Consider the following 15138-nt stretch of genomic DNA (forward strand, 5'->3'; position numbering starts at 1 on the left):
GTTTGCGCAGCAATCGCCGACATAATGTAACAGAGGCGGAATAAGGGGCACCAGCCCGCATTCGCCGAGGCAGATGGAAAACCGCCTAAATACCATCCACAGAACTGGCCGGCACACCGGACCTCGACACTAATCTGCCGGTTGGATTCCTGCCGGAAAGCAGTGCGTTAGACCGCACGGGCAGACTGGTATAACATTACTGGAACAGGCATTTTATGATTCTTTTCGCTAACTTCATCACATGAACTTGTGTCCTTTGCCACATACTTTCTCTTGTTATCATACCTCAGTCTTTCCGTGACCCTCTTTTCACCAGATCTGCACAATTGACAAGAGGTCTTTCCATAAAACGTTTACAATGATGGAGGAGGAGGAGGATATTGGTGTTTAACGTCCCGTCGACAACGAGGTCATTAGAGACGGAGCACAAGCTCGGATTAGGGAAGGATGGGGAAGGAAGTCGGCCGTGCCCTTTCAGGGGAACCATCCCGGCATTTGCCTGGAGCGATTAGGGAAATCACGGAAAACCTAAATCGGGATGGCCGGACGCGGGATTGAACCGTCGTCCTCCCGTTACAATGAGTTTTAGTAAGTCTGGCATATTGATTCGCACATTCACACGACCGCTGTTCCAGAAATTTTGGGTGCTCAGACAGCTAAATAGGGGGTGGGGGGGGGGGGGGCAGTGACCATATCGAATCCCACATGCCGCGGCATTAGCCGAGCGGTCTAAGGCGCTGCAGTCATGGACTGTGCGGCTGGTCCCGGCAAAGGTTCGAGTCCTCCCTCGGGCATGTGTGTGTGTGTCTGTCCCTAGGATAATTTAGGTTTAGTAGTGTGTAAGCTTAGGGACTGATGACCTTAGCAGTTAAGTCCCGTAAGATGTCACACACATTTGAACATTTTTTTTAATCCCACACGACATAGGGCCTCATGCTGTTCAAGAAGGTTCTACTGACTGTGCTACATATCTTTTACAATTCTTTGAACGTCATTGTAATAACTAACTTTTCTTCTTCTTCTTTTTCAGACCTCAAGAGAAGCTATGCCGTGCGGATATGTGACTCACCGGAGTGCATCAGATCGGGTGAGCTTCATAAAATGTTAGGAGCTTCGGTGATTGATTCAAAGCCACACCACACGTGAAGTAGATTTACGGAGGTGGCCACTCACATCAAGTAATTTCAAACGGTCAGTGACGGAAATGTAAACGATGCGAGTTATGTTGAGAAGTATTAAAGGAAGTTAATAAAACTAAAAGAGAACAATCGATACTTGCATATTCTGCATGACGTACCAGACATCAGCCCACAGTTACGGCAATATTTTTCGCAAAAATTTAACTAAGGTTGCCTGTGGTGACGGTAAATCTATCCTAATGAGAATTTCCCGTACGTTATTGTGATTCCGCGTTGAGAAAGACCGTAAAGCTCCGGTAGCTCACCATACGCCTGGGAATGATAGTCAGCGCAACGTTACGCCTACCATTTTTACGATTAGTGAAAGAAGTTTCCTCGTGGTATATTCACAGTGATTCAGCTTAAGCATTTCGGTTGAAATATTTGCGGAACCGTTTAAGGTATGCTAAATCTGTTTGCTTCCAGATGAAATGAGGAAAAGTCGAAACTACGTATGGTACCGCGTCACAATACAAAAATTTTTATTGAAGAAACCAACGTTCCCGCCACGGCTACAATGGTCGTCTTCTGGATCAACTGGTGTGTTTTAGGGGTGCAGTGTCACTTATATTTTATTATTACTGTTCAATGAGCGTGATATTACGTCTCAGCTTCAAAAGATCGTTGTTGTGATTTGTCTGTTGAGATGGGAGGAGCACGAACTTTATTGTAACGGGTTACTACGATAAAGAGAGTCAGGACGGTCTTTTAAAAGTGAAACGTACTGGCGTGTTCAGTGATCAGTTGTAACGAAATATAAGTGACTCTGCACCGCTAAAACACACCGGTAGCTCAGACGAAAATCCCTCTAATTGGTTTTTTTTTCCATTACGGCACCGTACCGAACGTAACCCCTCCTTACATATCAGGTCTTTTTTGAAACTAAAATTTATTCTAGAATGAGATTTTCACCCTGCAGGGAAGTGTGCGCTGATATGAAACTTCCTGGCAGATTAAAACTGTGTGCAGGATCGAGACTCGAACTCGGGACCTTTGCTTTCGCGGTGTAGTGCTCTACGAACTTTTCTTTTTATTATTATTATTCATTTTGTTCGTAGTTGATCGCTGTGTTTGGTCGTTGCGGACATTATAGGATAGCCGTTCAAGTTCGTTGTTGTTTCTTTCACTCAGTTTTGTATTACAGAGGCCAACCAGCTCTCTGACCGAACACGCTGAGCTACCGTGCCGGCTAAAATAGTACCGTCCAGGTTAGTTTTGAACTCACCATCCTAGGTACAACAGTTCAGTATTATAACCACCATACCACAGTGCTACTCACCAACTGAGCTATCCAAGCACGACACACGATCCGTCCTCACAGCTTCAATTCTGCCAGTACCTCGTCTCCTGCCCTCGACACTTCGCAGAACCTCTTCTGCGAACCTTGCAGAACTAGCACTCCTGGAAGAAAGGCTACTGTGGAGACAAAACCTAGCCACAACCATGGCCATGGACAATTCCCATATTTGATATAAAATCACGAATTCTAATTTTAAAGGAGAAAAATTAAAGAAAAGAATGATAAGAGTCAATCGAATAGAGTATTATATGCAAAGTAGCAAGGGGCTTTATTCAAAGAGTTTCTAACAAACGTCCCTTAACCCAAACAGCTATTCTTAACGTCTCTAGCGTCTGTGAGTTTTTAGCGTCAGGGTGTCTTCAGCGTTTGAGATTTTAGTGCCCGATATTTTAGCGTTGGAGTCCTGAATATTCGCGTCTGTTAAGTTCGCGTGCCGCGGCGTGAAATAGCTGAACTCGTTGGAACCCGGTCTAATTAAAATTAAATTTCTTTGACTTTCGATTGTAGAACCTGTTTGGACATTATCGGGCTTAAGTATGACCATTCATCGCAGTGAATCATATCGAAGAAACAGTGTTAATAGAAACCGAGGTAATAAAAAACTATAGCGTCCTTCCACTTCGAACACAGTATCAACAGAAGTGAACCGTATATTGGATTCACTCTAGAAAATTTTTGTCTTAGCTTAAGAGCCAACACCACGTTAGAGTGGAGGCCGAAATGCACGCGTTTTAGTTCACGCAGGCTGGCGTGAGGAGTGAAGAACTATACTGACGTGAGGTCTGGAACATGAGAAGGAATGAGAATTCAGAAAGCGGACGTGATTAGTTTGATACTTAACTTTAATCCATTAATGATGAACGTCGCTCTTGACGGTACATCATTCACAATATTATCTGTTCAGAATACATTCTTGAAGATAGTAATTATAGTAACTGAATATGGCGCCTTGCTAGGTCGTAGCAAATGACGTAGCTGAAGGCTATGCTAAACTGTCGTCTCTGCAAATGAGAGCGTATGTAGACTGTGAACCATCGCTAGCAAAGTCGGCTGTACAACTGGGGCGAGTGCTAGGGAATCTCTCTAGACTAGACCTGCCGTGTGGCGGCGCTCGGTCTGCAATCACTGATTGTGGCGACACGCGGGTCCGACGTATACTAACGAACCGCGGCCGATTTAAAGGCTACCACCTAGCAAGTGTGGTGTCTGGCGGTGACACCACAATAATAATAATAATAATAATAATAGTTTGTTCAATATTAACATTAAAGGGAATAATTTTCAATGGACAAAACTTCGTGGTGTGTTAAATGAACCCTGTGACCTTTGAAGGAAGTAGTTCAGTGAACATGGGCTACGCAAATCAAAGCTACCAATTCATTTTTAAACGCGAATCGGCCGCATAGTAACTGCTAATAAGATTCTTAGGCGGTATCCGCTAAACAACGCAGTTAGCCGACGGTAATAATTTGAATTTAAACTGATTGATCAACAAATATTCAGTGAAATGTCACGTGGTGTTGTGTCGCCTCGCTTTCGCGTGAAGAATACTGGCTTGTCAGGGAAAAGGGACATTACACTTTCACTGATTGTAGGAGTGCCAGTATGCATTAATAGAGACGTCACACGTACTCAGTAAAAGCAGTCAACTCCTCTGGCCCCGAAAGCCTACACAGATATATAAACGATGTACAGTCTCTCTTCACAGCAGAGATAGCGATATTAATTTCGCTGTTTCAACGGAAATACACCAATTTCTGCCAGTATCGTAGTTTTAAAACGGACGAATTGAGCGGTGTTTCAGTCTTCAAAAATCCGATTACTAGTTTTGCAGGTATTACAGTATTTAGAACTTACGAATTATCTGTTTTGAACATGAAATAAATTGCTGTGTTGAGCGCGAGTTTTTCTTTTCATACACAAGTAAGGAAATACGCCACGTCGGACAAGGAGGAAACAGTCTTGTACTCCCACAAACTGGTATAAAAGTGACGCAAAGGATACGTAGCTTTCATTCCGTTCGTGTTGTCCAAGTCTTCCGAGAGCCGGTTACTTTGAAAAAGTAATATACAGGGCGTAAGAAAAATGTACGGCACAAACTGCAGAATACTTTTCTCTCACGCAGACGATGAAATTATGTTATATGAACATGGGTGTGGAAACGCTTTGTTTCCATGGTACAACTCATATCATCTAACTCATTAATCATGGGAAACACACAAGAACAGAACGTTAGAATCATGAGATTACTGAAATGTCCGACTCCACCCGTCTGCTTTGACCCAGGCGTCATCAATATAGCGGAAGTGGCTATTCTAAGCGTCTCCAATATGGCACCTATGATGTCACTACATACACACGGCAACAAACACGAAGATACGTACAAATACGACAATAACATCCCCCTCCAAAAATACAATCAAACTAACGGGGCAGCAGCGGGAAATTGGGGGCCTTAGGGAGGAGACAAGCTAAATGCAACAATAAAAAAAAGACACACCACCATCCCAAAACACAAAAATGACGAACAAAAATAATTTACAAAATCTACAGGAATCAGACACTTCCCTTGACCTGTATAGGTCAACCATAACTATTGATACGAAAAAACTACCACCTACAACTACGAAAAACAAAACCAAAACCACAACACCTCAAAAGTTCAAAAGCCAAACATCCCTACGTAAATTAAGACACATTCAGTACACAATAAATGCACAAAAAACACAAAAAGACGACATCAGCAAGCACAACCAACTCATAAACTCCGCGTTGTAATGACGTCACACACCAAAACACCCTTAAGTCCTGGGTCAAAGCAGATGGGTGGAATCGGACGCTTCCGTTGACCCCTCTTGGTGACGTCTGGTTACGTTGTGCACTGCCAGTGTTTTTTTTTTTTTTTTACACGTCCCTGTTTCCATGCGATGAAGGTCGTCTCTTGTTTACAGGTAACATCAACTGCTCCAGCGATCAGTACAACTGTTGAAAGCACTCGGGTTACTACGTAGAGTTAATCACAGACTTGGCTCGTGAAGTGGCAGTGTACACAAATGCAGACATGGCACATTCCCATTTCATGTATGGATTAGCTGACGCCAATGACGCTCGCGCACAACCTTTGTACCGGGAGAGATATCCAAGTCGGAGGTGCCCAATGGTCCAATTGCCTAGCCCCCACGCTCTTCAGGCCTTAACCCGCTGGACTCTTATCTGTGGAGCCATTTGGAAGCTTTTGTGTACAGAACCCCAGTAGGAGATGTTCAGAGTCTCCATGCTTGTATCATTGAATTCTGCGAAACCATACTCAGTACTCCAGAAATACATTATCGCATCCTTGACTCGCTATGCCGGCGGGTTTATGCATGTATCTTTGCCCACGGAGGGCATACTGAACATCTCCAGTGAGAAAAAGTTGCATTTAGTATTCTAAGACGTCGTGGTCTCCTGACCTTCATTGCTTACATATTCCTCCCTCACAATCATATTCCGCATATCAAGACGCTTCATTCGAACCCAAACTCGATAAGATAAAGTCAGTGTTGTATGAATTCATGTAAACGATATGCAAATAACTAGTAAATCGCGCTCCGAGATTGAAATACTCGAGGCTGGCGTACACACACACATTCAAGACATGAAGGTCACAGGGGCTTTTAGTTCGGGAGACACCAACCGCACAACAGGATGCTGGTCTCTTCAGAGGACGAGTCAACCTAGACCGCCCGTGGAGCGGACAGCGTTTGCCTGAGTGAAAGGAAGAACGACCCCATGTTTGGCTTAAAACCAAATTCCGCTACATTGTGTGGGAGCGCCCAGCCTACGCATTCTTTACAAATATAGCACACAGTTTCAGAGATTTTCACAGGGAGACAGCAATCGCCAAACGCCGATGCTACTGATTTCCGGATTGGTCGCCTTAAATGAAATGTCATTCTCCCATTTTAGAAGAGCAATGCTGATTGGCAGACGATATTTCTGACGCCTTGAGCTGAAGGAGTAATGGAAGCGATCAAAAGATATACCCCTTCATGTCTGGCATGGAGAGGGACCGTTCTGTACTCGCTCTTGGAGCGAGAACACGTAATGAGAGCGTGCGCGCTGGTACGTGTACTTAAAGAGCAAGGAACAAGTCTCTCCTCAGTACTTCACTGGGAGAGCACCTCTGTCAAGAGCGAATCGGAGTGCGACTCTGTATTGAGTCCTTGCGATTAAGCGTTGTTCACTATGGTGGCTGCCACACTTATTGTGCCGTGTGAACGGACAGAGTTATAGTTAAACGCCTGCCAGCGAATTTTTGAGTGGCATCGAGGTGGACTGGTTATCTGACCAGTGTACCACGCCAATAGTTAGACTAGGGGCGAATAGGAGTCCTTGACTTCATCAAGGCGTAGGGAGAGTTTGATTGGCGAAGGTCAATCCAGATAGAACGAGAGTTATCTTATATGTGAGCAGCGAGCGGTCCAGACAGCAGTCATCGCAGCTTACGGTATTGTGTGCTACAGCTCTTGCGAGCCCCATATTTCCCTCCACAACAGTACACTTCACTGCATTTCACACGTGACAGCCTCGAATGTACCTAGCAACATTCTAATGGATAATTATTCAAGTTGAGTAGGCGCGGCTCTCAGCCATTCCGCTAAGTCAATAAGTCAATATAGAAATTTCATTAGCGAATCCTATCCATGAGAGGTAACTTCACATTCTGAAAAGAACCCGGAAATAATTTGTTCAGTTCATAACTAAAGGTGCCATTGTGATTTCTCAGAATTTTAGCAAAATAAATAATAATTTTCGTTAGTTTCATGTTTTTCTTACACTAACTAGCACTACTCCAGTACCCAAGTATCCCACTAGTTACGTAAGAAATTTTGTGTCATTTCCTTACAGCAGACGACTCCAGAAGATATTTATTGCTGAAAGTTTTTCAGGCATTTCTCTGTAGAGCATTAGGAGCGTCTGTCTGACTTCTGTAGTAGTGTGGGGGTGGAAATTGCATCTTGCAGGAGCCACAGGGTAAAGGGTACATCTCAGATTAATCCGTTGCGCAGAATGACAGAATAGCATACACACGCTCACAGTATGCTGGTGCGTTCTATTCCTGTTTGTTTCCCATGATTAATGAATTGGAGAAAATGATTTGTAACATGGAAACAAAGCGTTTCCAGACCAATGTTCATATGACATAATTTCTTCGTCTATGTGTGAGGAATGTGTCCTCCAATTTCTGCCGCACATATCTGTTACACCCAGTATTTAGAGAGAATGCAGAAAGACCTTGAAGAGGACAGTTGAATTTTACGCAAAGGGGTATTACGACAGACAGCGTACAGCAAGAATGATAATACAACAAATCTGCAAAAAATTATTGCTGGAAGTGCACTGGAGTACTACGCAATACGGTAAGGACAAAACCTGCAACGGGCGAGACGAACGAAAGAGATGTTCTGACAGCAGTTGTTTATAATACGCATGTCGGCTCCAGAGAAGCTAGTAGTGCCTCTAGAATAAGTCAGCCCGGTGCTGTTCGCAATTCTCTATCACGCGGCACTTCACCAGCAGAATAACCAGCGGGCCTACGGAAAACGTATGGAATTCTGTCCATCGGTTCTGATTCGACGTTAGGACGACAGGTTCTTCCATCAGAGTACTCTCTTAACCGATAATAATAAAGTTGTAAATTTTCAAGTCTGCTGATTGTAAGTTGGTTGGTTGTTTGGGTGAAGAGACCAAACAGCGAGGTTATCGGTATCATAGGTTTAGGGAAGGATGGGGAAGGAAGTCGGCCGTGCCCTTTCAAAGAAACCATCCAGCATTTGCCTGGAGTGATTTAGGAAAATCACGGAAAACCTAAATCGGGATGACCGGACGCGGGAGATTGTAAGTTCTTCTACTAGTTAACGAAAGTTCTTGGCAAAATAGATGTTTTACAATAGGTAGTGTTAAGTTTATAATTGCTACTTAATTGCTGTTTAACCTGAGTTCTTGTTGTTCGAGATGTTCTGCCATCAGCACTATGGCGTGGGGAGGACTGATTTCCTTAAAATAAGTATTGACATTTCATTTCTGCTCTTTTGGACGTATAACGTTCAGAGAAAACAACTTTCTCTTTCGCAGCTTTGATCGAACTTTTACAACACCACTGAGCACAGTTTCCGGAAAATCGGGTTATGTCACTCGTCGTGTTCTCCTCATAAATGAAGTGATGTTTAATTAACTTCTCATGGGTGAGATCTACATTCATATAATATTTCTTAAAAGATATAATAGCCGCCGTTGACTGTATGAAAATTTTATTATTACGATTGCAATTTCGGCCTTAGGGCCATTTTCAAATAACACTTAGATCAACATGTTGTCAGTGCACCTGAGCTTTATTTGTGATAGATTATTAGAACAAGGCTGACACTGGAACTTCCTGTCAGATTAAAACTCTGTGCCGTACCGAGACTCGAACTCGGGACCTTTGCCTTTCGCGGGCAAGTGCTCTACCAACTGAGCTACCCAAGCACGACTCACGCCCCGTCCTCATAGCTGCCAGGACTGCCAGTACTCCGTCTCCTACCTTCCAAATTTGCCCACGAAAGGCAAAGGTCCGGAGTTCGAGTCTCGGTCCAGCACACAGTTTTAATCTGTCAGGAAGTTTCATATCAGCGCACACTCCGCTGCAGAGTGAAAATCTCATTCTGGAAACATCCCCCAGGCTGTTGCTAAGCCATTTCTCCGTAATATCCTTTCTTTCAGGAGTGCTAGTTCCTCAAGATTCGCAGGAGAGCTTCTACAAAGTTTGTAAGGTCGGAGACGAGGTACTGGCAGAAGTAAATCTGTGAGGACGGGGTGTGAGTCGTGCTTGGGTAGCTCAGATGGTAGAGCACTTCCCCGCGAAAGGCAAAGGACCAGAGTTCGAGTCTCGGTCCGGCACACAGTTTTAATCTGCCAGGAAGTTTCATATCAGCGCACACTCCGCTGCAGAGTGAAAATCTCATTCTGGATGGTAACACTGACAATTCAGCACATATTTAACAACAAATTACGATGTAATAAGTATTGTATTAATCGGATCTTGTGGGACTCTCGCATTCAAAACGCTGCATTTTGACTCATATCAGATAGTCTTATATTCTGACAGAATGTAACGATTGCAGTATTACTTGAAAATGCGCCTACGGCCGAAATTGCAATCGTAATAATAAATTTTTCATACAGTCAACGGTGACTATGATTTCTTTTAAGAAATGCTGTTTGGAAGTCGAGAAATATATCACGTACCTACCTTCATCTACAGCTTCCGGTACCTCACATCTGAGTCGCGTAATTGTAACGCGTGTTGGTTGCAGCGGCGAATCTGAAGCGCTCCATGGACCCCACTGCGGACCCCTGCGACGACTTCTACCGCTACACGTGCGGCGGTTGGCCGAGAGACCACCCCATACCGGGGGCGGCGTACGCACACAGCTGGTTCGACGAGCGCGCAGACCGCGTCCAGATGGAGATACGGGGTGAGCTGCTGCACGACTATTGTTCAAAAATGATCAAATGTGTGTGAAATCTTATGGGACTTAACTGCTAAGGTCATCAGTCCATAGGTTTACACACATTTTTTTTTCTTTTCTGTCATCAGTCTACTGACTGGTTTGATGCGGCCCGCCACGAATTCCTTTCCTGTGCTAAGCTCTTCATCTCAGAGTAGCACTTGCAACCTACGTCCTCAATTATTTGCTTGACGTATTCCAATATCTGTCTTCCTCTACAGTTTTTGCCCTCTACAGCTCCCTCTAGTACCATGGAAGTCATTCCCTCATGTCTTAGCAGATGTCCTATCATCCTGTCCCTTCTCCTTATCAGTGTTTTCCACATATTCCTTTCCTCTCCGATTCTGCGTAGAACCTCCTCATTCCTTACCTTATCAGTCCACCTAATTTTCAACATTCGTCTATAGCACCACATCTCAAATGCTTCGATTCTCTTCTGTTCCGGTTTTCCCACAGTCCATGTTTCACTACCATACAATGCTGTACTCCAGACGTACATCCTCAGAAATTTCGTCCTCAAATTAAGGCCGGTATTTGATATTAGTAGACTTCTCTTGGCCAGAAATGCCTTTTTTGCCATAGCGAGTCTGCTTTTGATGTCCTCCTTGCTCCGTCCGTCATTGGTTATTTTACTGCCTAGGTATCAGAATTCCGTAACTTCATTGACTTCGTGACCATCAATCTTTATGTTAAGTTTCTCGCTGTTCTCATTTCTACTACTTCTCATTACCTTCGTCTTTCTACGATTTACTCTCAAACCATACTGTGTACTCATTAGACTGTTCATTCCGTTTAGCAGATCATTTCATTCTTCTTCACTTTCACTCAGGATAGCAATGTCATCAGCGAATCGTATCATTGATATCCTTTCACCTTGTATTTTTATTCCACTCCTGAACCTTTCTTTTATTTACATCATTGCTTCCTCGATGTACAGATTGAAGAGTAGGGGCGAAAGGCTACAGCCTTGTCTTACACCCTTCTTAATACGAGCACTTCGTTCTTGATCGTCCACTCTTATTATTCCCTCTTGGTTGTTGTACATATTGTATATGACCCGTCGCTCCCTATAGCTTACCTCTACTTTTTTCAGAATCTCCAACAGCTTGCACCATTTTATATTGTCGAACGCTTTTTCCAGGTCGACGAATCCTATGAAAGTGTCTTGATTTTTCTTTACCCTTGCTTCCATTATTAGCCGTAACGTCAGAATTGCCTCTCTGGTCCCTTTACGTTTCCTAAGGCCAAACTGATCGTCACCTAGCGCATTCTCAATTTTCTTTTCCATTCTTGTGTATATTATTCTTGTAAGCAGCTTCGATGCATGAGCTGTTAAGCTGATTGTGCGATAATTCTCGCACTTGTCAGCTCTTGCCGTCTTCGGAATTGTGTGGATGATGCTTTTACACACTACTTAACCTAAATTATCCTAGGGACAAACACACACACACACACCCATGCTCGAGGGAGGACTCGAACCTGCGCTGGGACCAGCCGCACAGTCCATGACTGCAGCGCCCTGACCGCTCGGCTAATCCGGCGCGGCTTCACCATTATTCTCACCACATCTAGTATTAGTAGCTAGTAAGGTAGTAGCTTGCTCCGTGCATCAAAACCACGACAGAAGTTATGATGTGGGACGTGACAACAGAACCACAAAGAACGCTTGTTTTGTTGTGGTTTTCAGTCCGAAGATGCAGGTCTCCATGCTATTCTAACTTGCGCAAGCCTCTTCATCTCCGAATAACTACTGCAGCCTACATCCTTCTGAACCTGCTTGCTGCACTTATCTGTAAGTCTTCCTCTACTATTTTTACCCCCTATACTTCACTCCAAATGTTAAATTGGTGTTCCCTTGTCAAATTGATTCCATATTTTTAGATTTCTAGAAGGCTTTAGACACCTTTCCTCACAAGCGTTTGCTAACAAAACTGCGTGCATACGGAGTATCGCCACAGTTGTGCGACTGGATTCGTGATTTCCTGTCAGAAAGGTCACAGTTCGTAGTAATAGACGGAAAGTCATCGACTAAAACAGGAGTAATATCCGGCGTTCTCCAAGGAAGTGCTATAGGCCCTGTGTTGTTACTGATCAATATTAACGACATAGGAGACAATCCGAGTAGCCGTCTTAGATTGTTTGCAGATGATGCTGTCATTTACCGTCTTGTAAAGTCATCAGACGATCAAAACAACTTGCAAAATGATTTAGATAAGATGTCTGTATGGTGCGAAATGTGACAATTGACCCTGAATATGGAAAAGTGTGAAGTTATTCACATGAGTACTAAAAGAAGTCAGCTAAATTTCGATTACGCGATAAGTCACACAAACCTGAATGCTGTAAATTCAACTAAAGACTTAGGGATTACAATTACAAATAACCTAAAATGGAACGATCACATGGATAATACGAGGGCTATCCACAAAGTACATTACGTTTTGGAATTAAAAATAAATAAAGTATTGGAAATTTTTTTTATTATATACAGATGAAAGCTACACTTAAATAATACGTTTCTACATAGTTGCCATTTAAATTAAGGTACTTATCGTAGCGATGGACGAGCTTGGAAATTCCTTCGTCGTAAAATTCGGCCGCCTGTGCCTTCAACCACGTGGTTAATCAGTAACCCGGTAGAAATACGATATTTGTGGATTTCCTAGAAAGAGGCACTACAATAAACTCTCAAAGGTATTTCCAAACTCTGCACAACCTCAGAAGAGCTATACAAAACAAGCGTAGGGGAAAGTTGGGCTCAAAGATCTTGCTGATTCACGACAACGCCCGGGCCCACACGGCAAATGCCACTCGTGAAGTTCTCGAATCTTTTAAGTGGGAGTTGTTTCCCCATCCGCCGTACAGTCCCGACCTGGCACCGAGCGACTTCCACTTATTCCCAGCAATGAAGAAGTGGGTGGCTATGCAGCGTTTTGATGACGACGCACAGCTTCAAGAAGAGGTAACCACGTGGTTGAAGGCGCAGGCGGCCGAATTTTACGACGTAGTGTGGCTTTCATCTGTATATAATAAAAAGATTTTCCAATACTTTATTTATTTTTAATTCCAAAACGTAATGTACTTTGTGGATAGCCCTCGTATTGTGGAAAGAGCAAACCAAAGACTGCGATTCATTGGTAGAACACTTAGAGGTGCAACAGGTCTACTAAAGAAACTGCTGACACCACGCTTTTCCACCCTATTCTGGAGTATTACAGTGCGGGGTGGGACCCGCATCAGGTGGGACTGACGGATGACATCGAAAAACTACAAAGAAGGGCAGCTCGTTTTGTATTATCGCGAAATGGGGGAGATAGTGTCAGAGACATGATACGTGAATTGGAGTGGCAATCATTAAAACAAAGGCGTTTTTCGTTGCGGCGGGATCTTCTCATGAAATTTCAATCACCAGTTTCCTCCTCTGATTGCGAAAACATTCTGTTGGCACCCACCTACATAGGGAGAAATTATCATCACGATAAAATAAGAGAAATAAGGGCTCGCACAGAAAAATTTAAGTGCTCGTTTTCTCGCGTGCCGTTCGAGAGTGGAACGGTAGAGAGACAGCATAAAGGTGGTTCATTGAACTCTATGCCAGCACTTTATTGTGAATAGCAGAGTAATTACGTATATGTAGATGTAGATGTCTCCGAATGTGTCGTATCAACCGATCCCTTCTTTTAATCGAATTATAAATTTCTTTTCTCCTCAGTTTCATTAGTTATGTCACATACGCATTCAGTCTTTAAAATTCTTCTGTAGCACCACATTTGAAAAGTTTTTATTTTCTTCTTGTCTGAGCTGTTTATCGCCCAAGTTTCACTTCTATATATGGCTGAACTCCATACGAATACTTTCAGAAAAAGCTTCCTAACACTTACATCTATATTCGATGTTAGCAGATTTCTCTTCTTCAGAAACGATCTTTGTGACATTGCCAGTCTACATTTTATATCGCTTCTGCCTCGGCTAACATCAGTTACATTAATGGCGTAATACTAAAACAGATCTACTACTTTAATTGTATCGTTTCCTAATCCAATTCCCTCATCAGCGCCTAATTTACTTCCACTACATTCCATTGTCCTTGCTTTGCTTTGCCTATGTTCATCTTACAATCTCCTTTCAACAGACAACCCGCTTCTTTCAACAGCTCTTCCAATTCCTTTGCTGTCTCTGACATAATTACCACGTCATGGGCGAACTTCGAAGGTTTTGTTTCTTCTCCCCGGACTTTAATTTCTACTCTACATTTTTCTTTGGTTTTCTTTACTGCTACTCAATGTACAGATTGAATTACGTCATGGATGGGTTGCAACTCTGTCTCACTCCCTCTTCAGCCACTTCTTCCCTTTCATCCCTTCGACTCTTATAACTGTCATCTGTTTGGCTGGTTCAAATGACTCTGAGCACTATGGGACTTAACATCTGAGGTCATCAGTCCCCTAGAACTTAGAACTACTTAAACCTAACTAACCTAAGGACATCACACACATCCATGCCCGAGGCAGGATTCGAACCTGCGACCGTAGCGGTCGCGCGGTTCCAGACTGAAGAGCCTAGAACCGCTCGGCCACACCGGCCGGTCTGTCATCTGTTTCTCGACCCTTATATATAGAACTCAAAATAACAAAATAGATAACAATGATTACACGCTGATCATTTGTTGTATTTTCCACTATGGTGCAGAGCGAGGAGTGAAAGAGAAACAGCTTTAATCTAGGTTTGCGAACAATTCTACAATCTCTAAGACATTTTATTTCGCAGCCGGCCGTTATGACCGAGCGGTTCTAGGCGCTTCAGTCCGGAACCGCGCAGCTGCTACAGCCGCAGGTTCGAATCCTGCCTCCAGCATGGATGTGTGTGATGTCCTTAGTTTAGTTAGGTTTAAGAAGTCATAAAAATGGGGGACTGATGACCTTAAATGTCAAGTCCCATAGTGATTAGAGCAAAAAAAAATTTTTTTTGATGGGTAGATTAATAAAGAGTTTATGACTGCGTATTTGAAACGTTTCTGTACAAAAGTTGTTCTTTCGACAGTCAAAGTTGACAATTTCACTATTGTTTACTTGATGGCTTGATCACTCTTGCTTCAATTATTGTCACCTCAGCTGGCGATTATATCCGT

At 43.3% G+C, this 15138-nt stretch overlaps 1 protein-coding gene across 1 annotated transcript in view; it reads left to right on the forward strand.

Annotated features, from left to right (window-relative positions):
• The window catches only part of LOC124550796 (neprilysin-1-like), a 487987-nt gene that overhangs the window by 180375 nt on the left and 292474 nt on the right, over window positions 1-15138 (forward strand). The window contains exons 4-5 of the mRNA XM_047125521.1: window positions 1031-1087; window positions 9816-9977. Of these exons, the coding sequence (XP_046981477.1) occupies window positions 1031-1087; window positions 9816-9977 (219 nt within the window). The remainder of the gene's footprint in view (window positions 1-1030; window positions 1088-9815; window positions 9978-15138) is intronic.

The sequence above is a fragment of the Schistocerca americana genome, chromosome 9 (genome assembly GCF_021461395.2).
Source record: "Schistocerca americana isolate TAMUIC-IGC-003095 chromosome 9, iqSchAmer2.1, whole genome shotgun sequence".
In the NCBI taxonomy this organism is placed as follows: domain Eukaryota; kingdom Metazoa; phylum Arthropoda; class Insecta; order Orthoptera; family Acrididae; genus Schistocerca; species Schistocerca americana.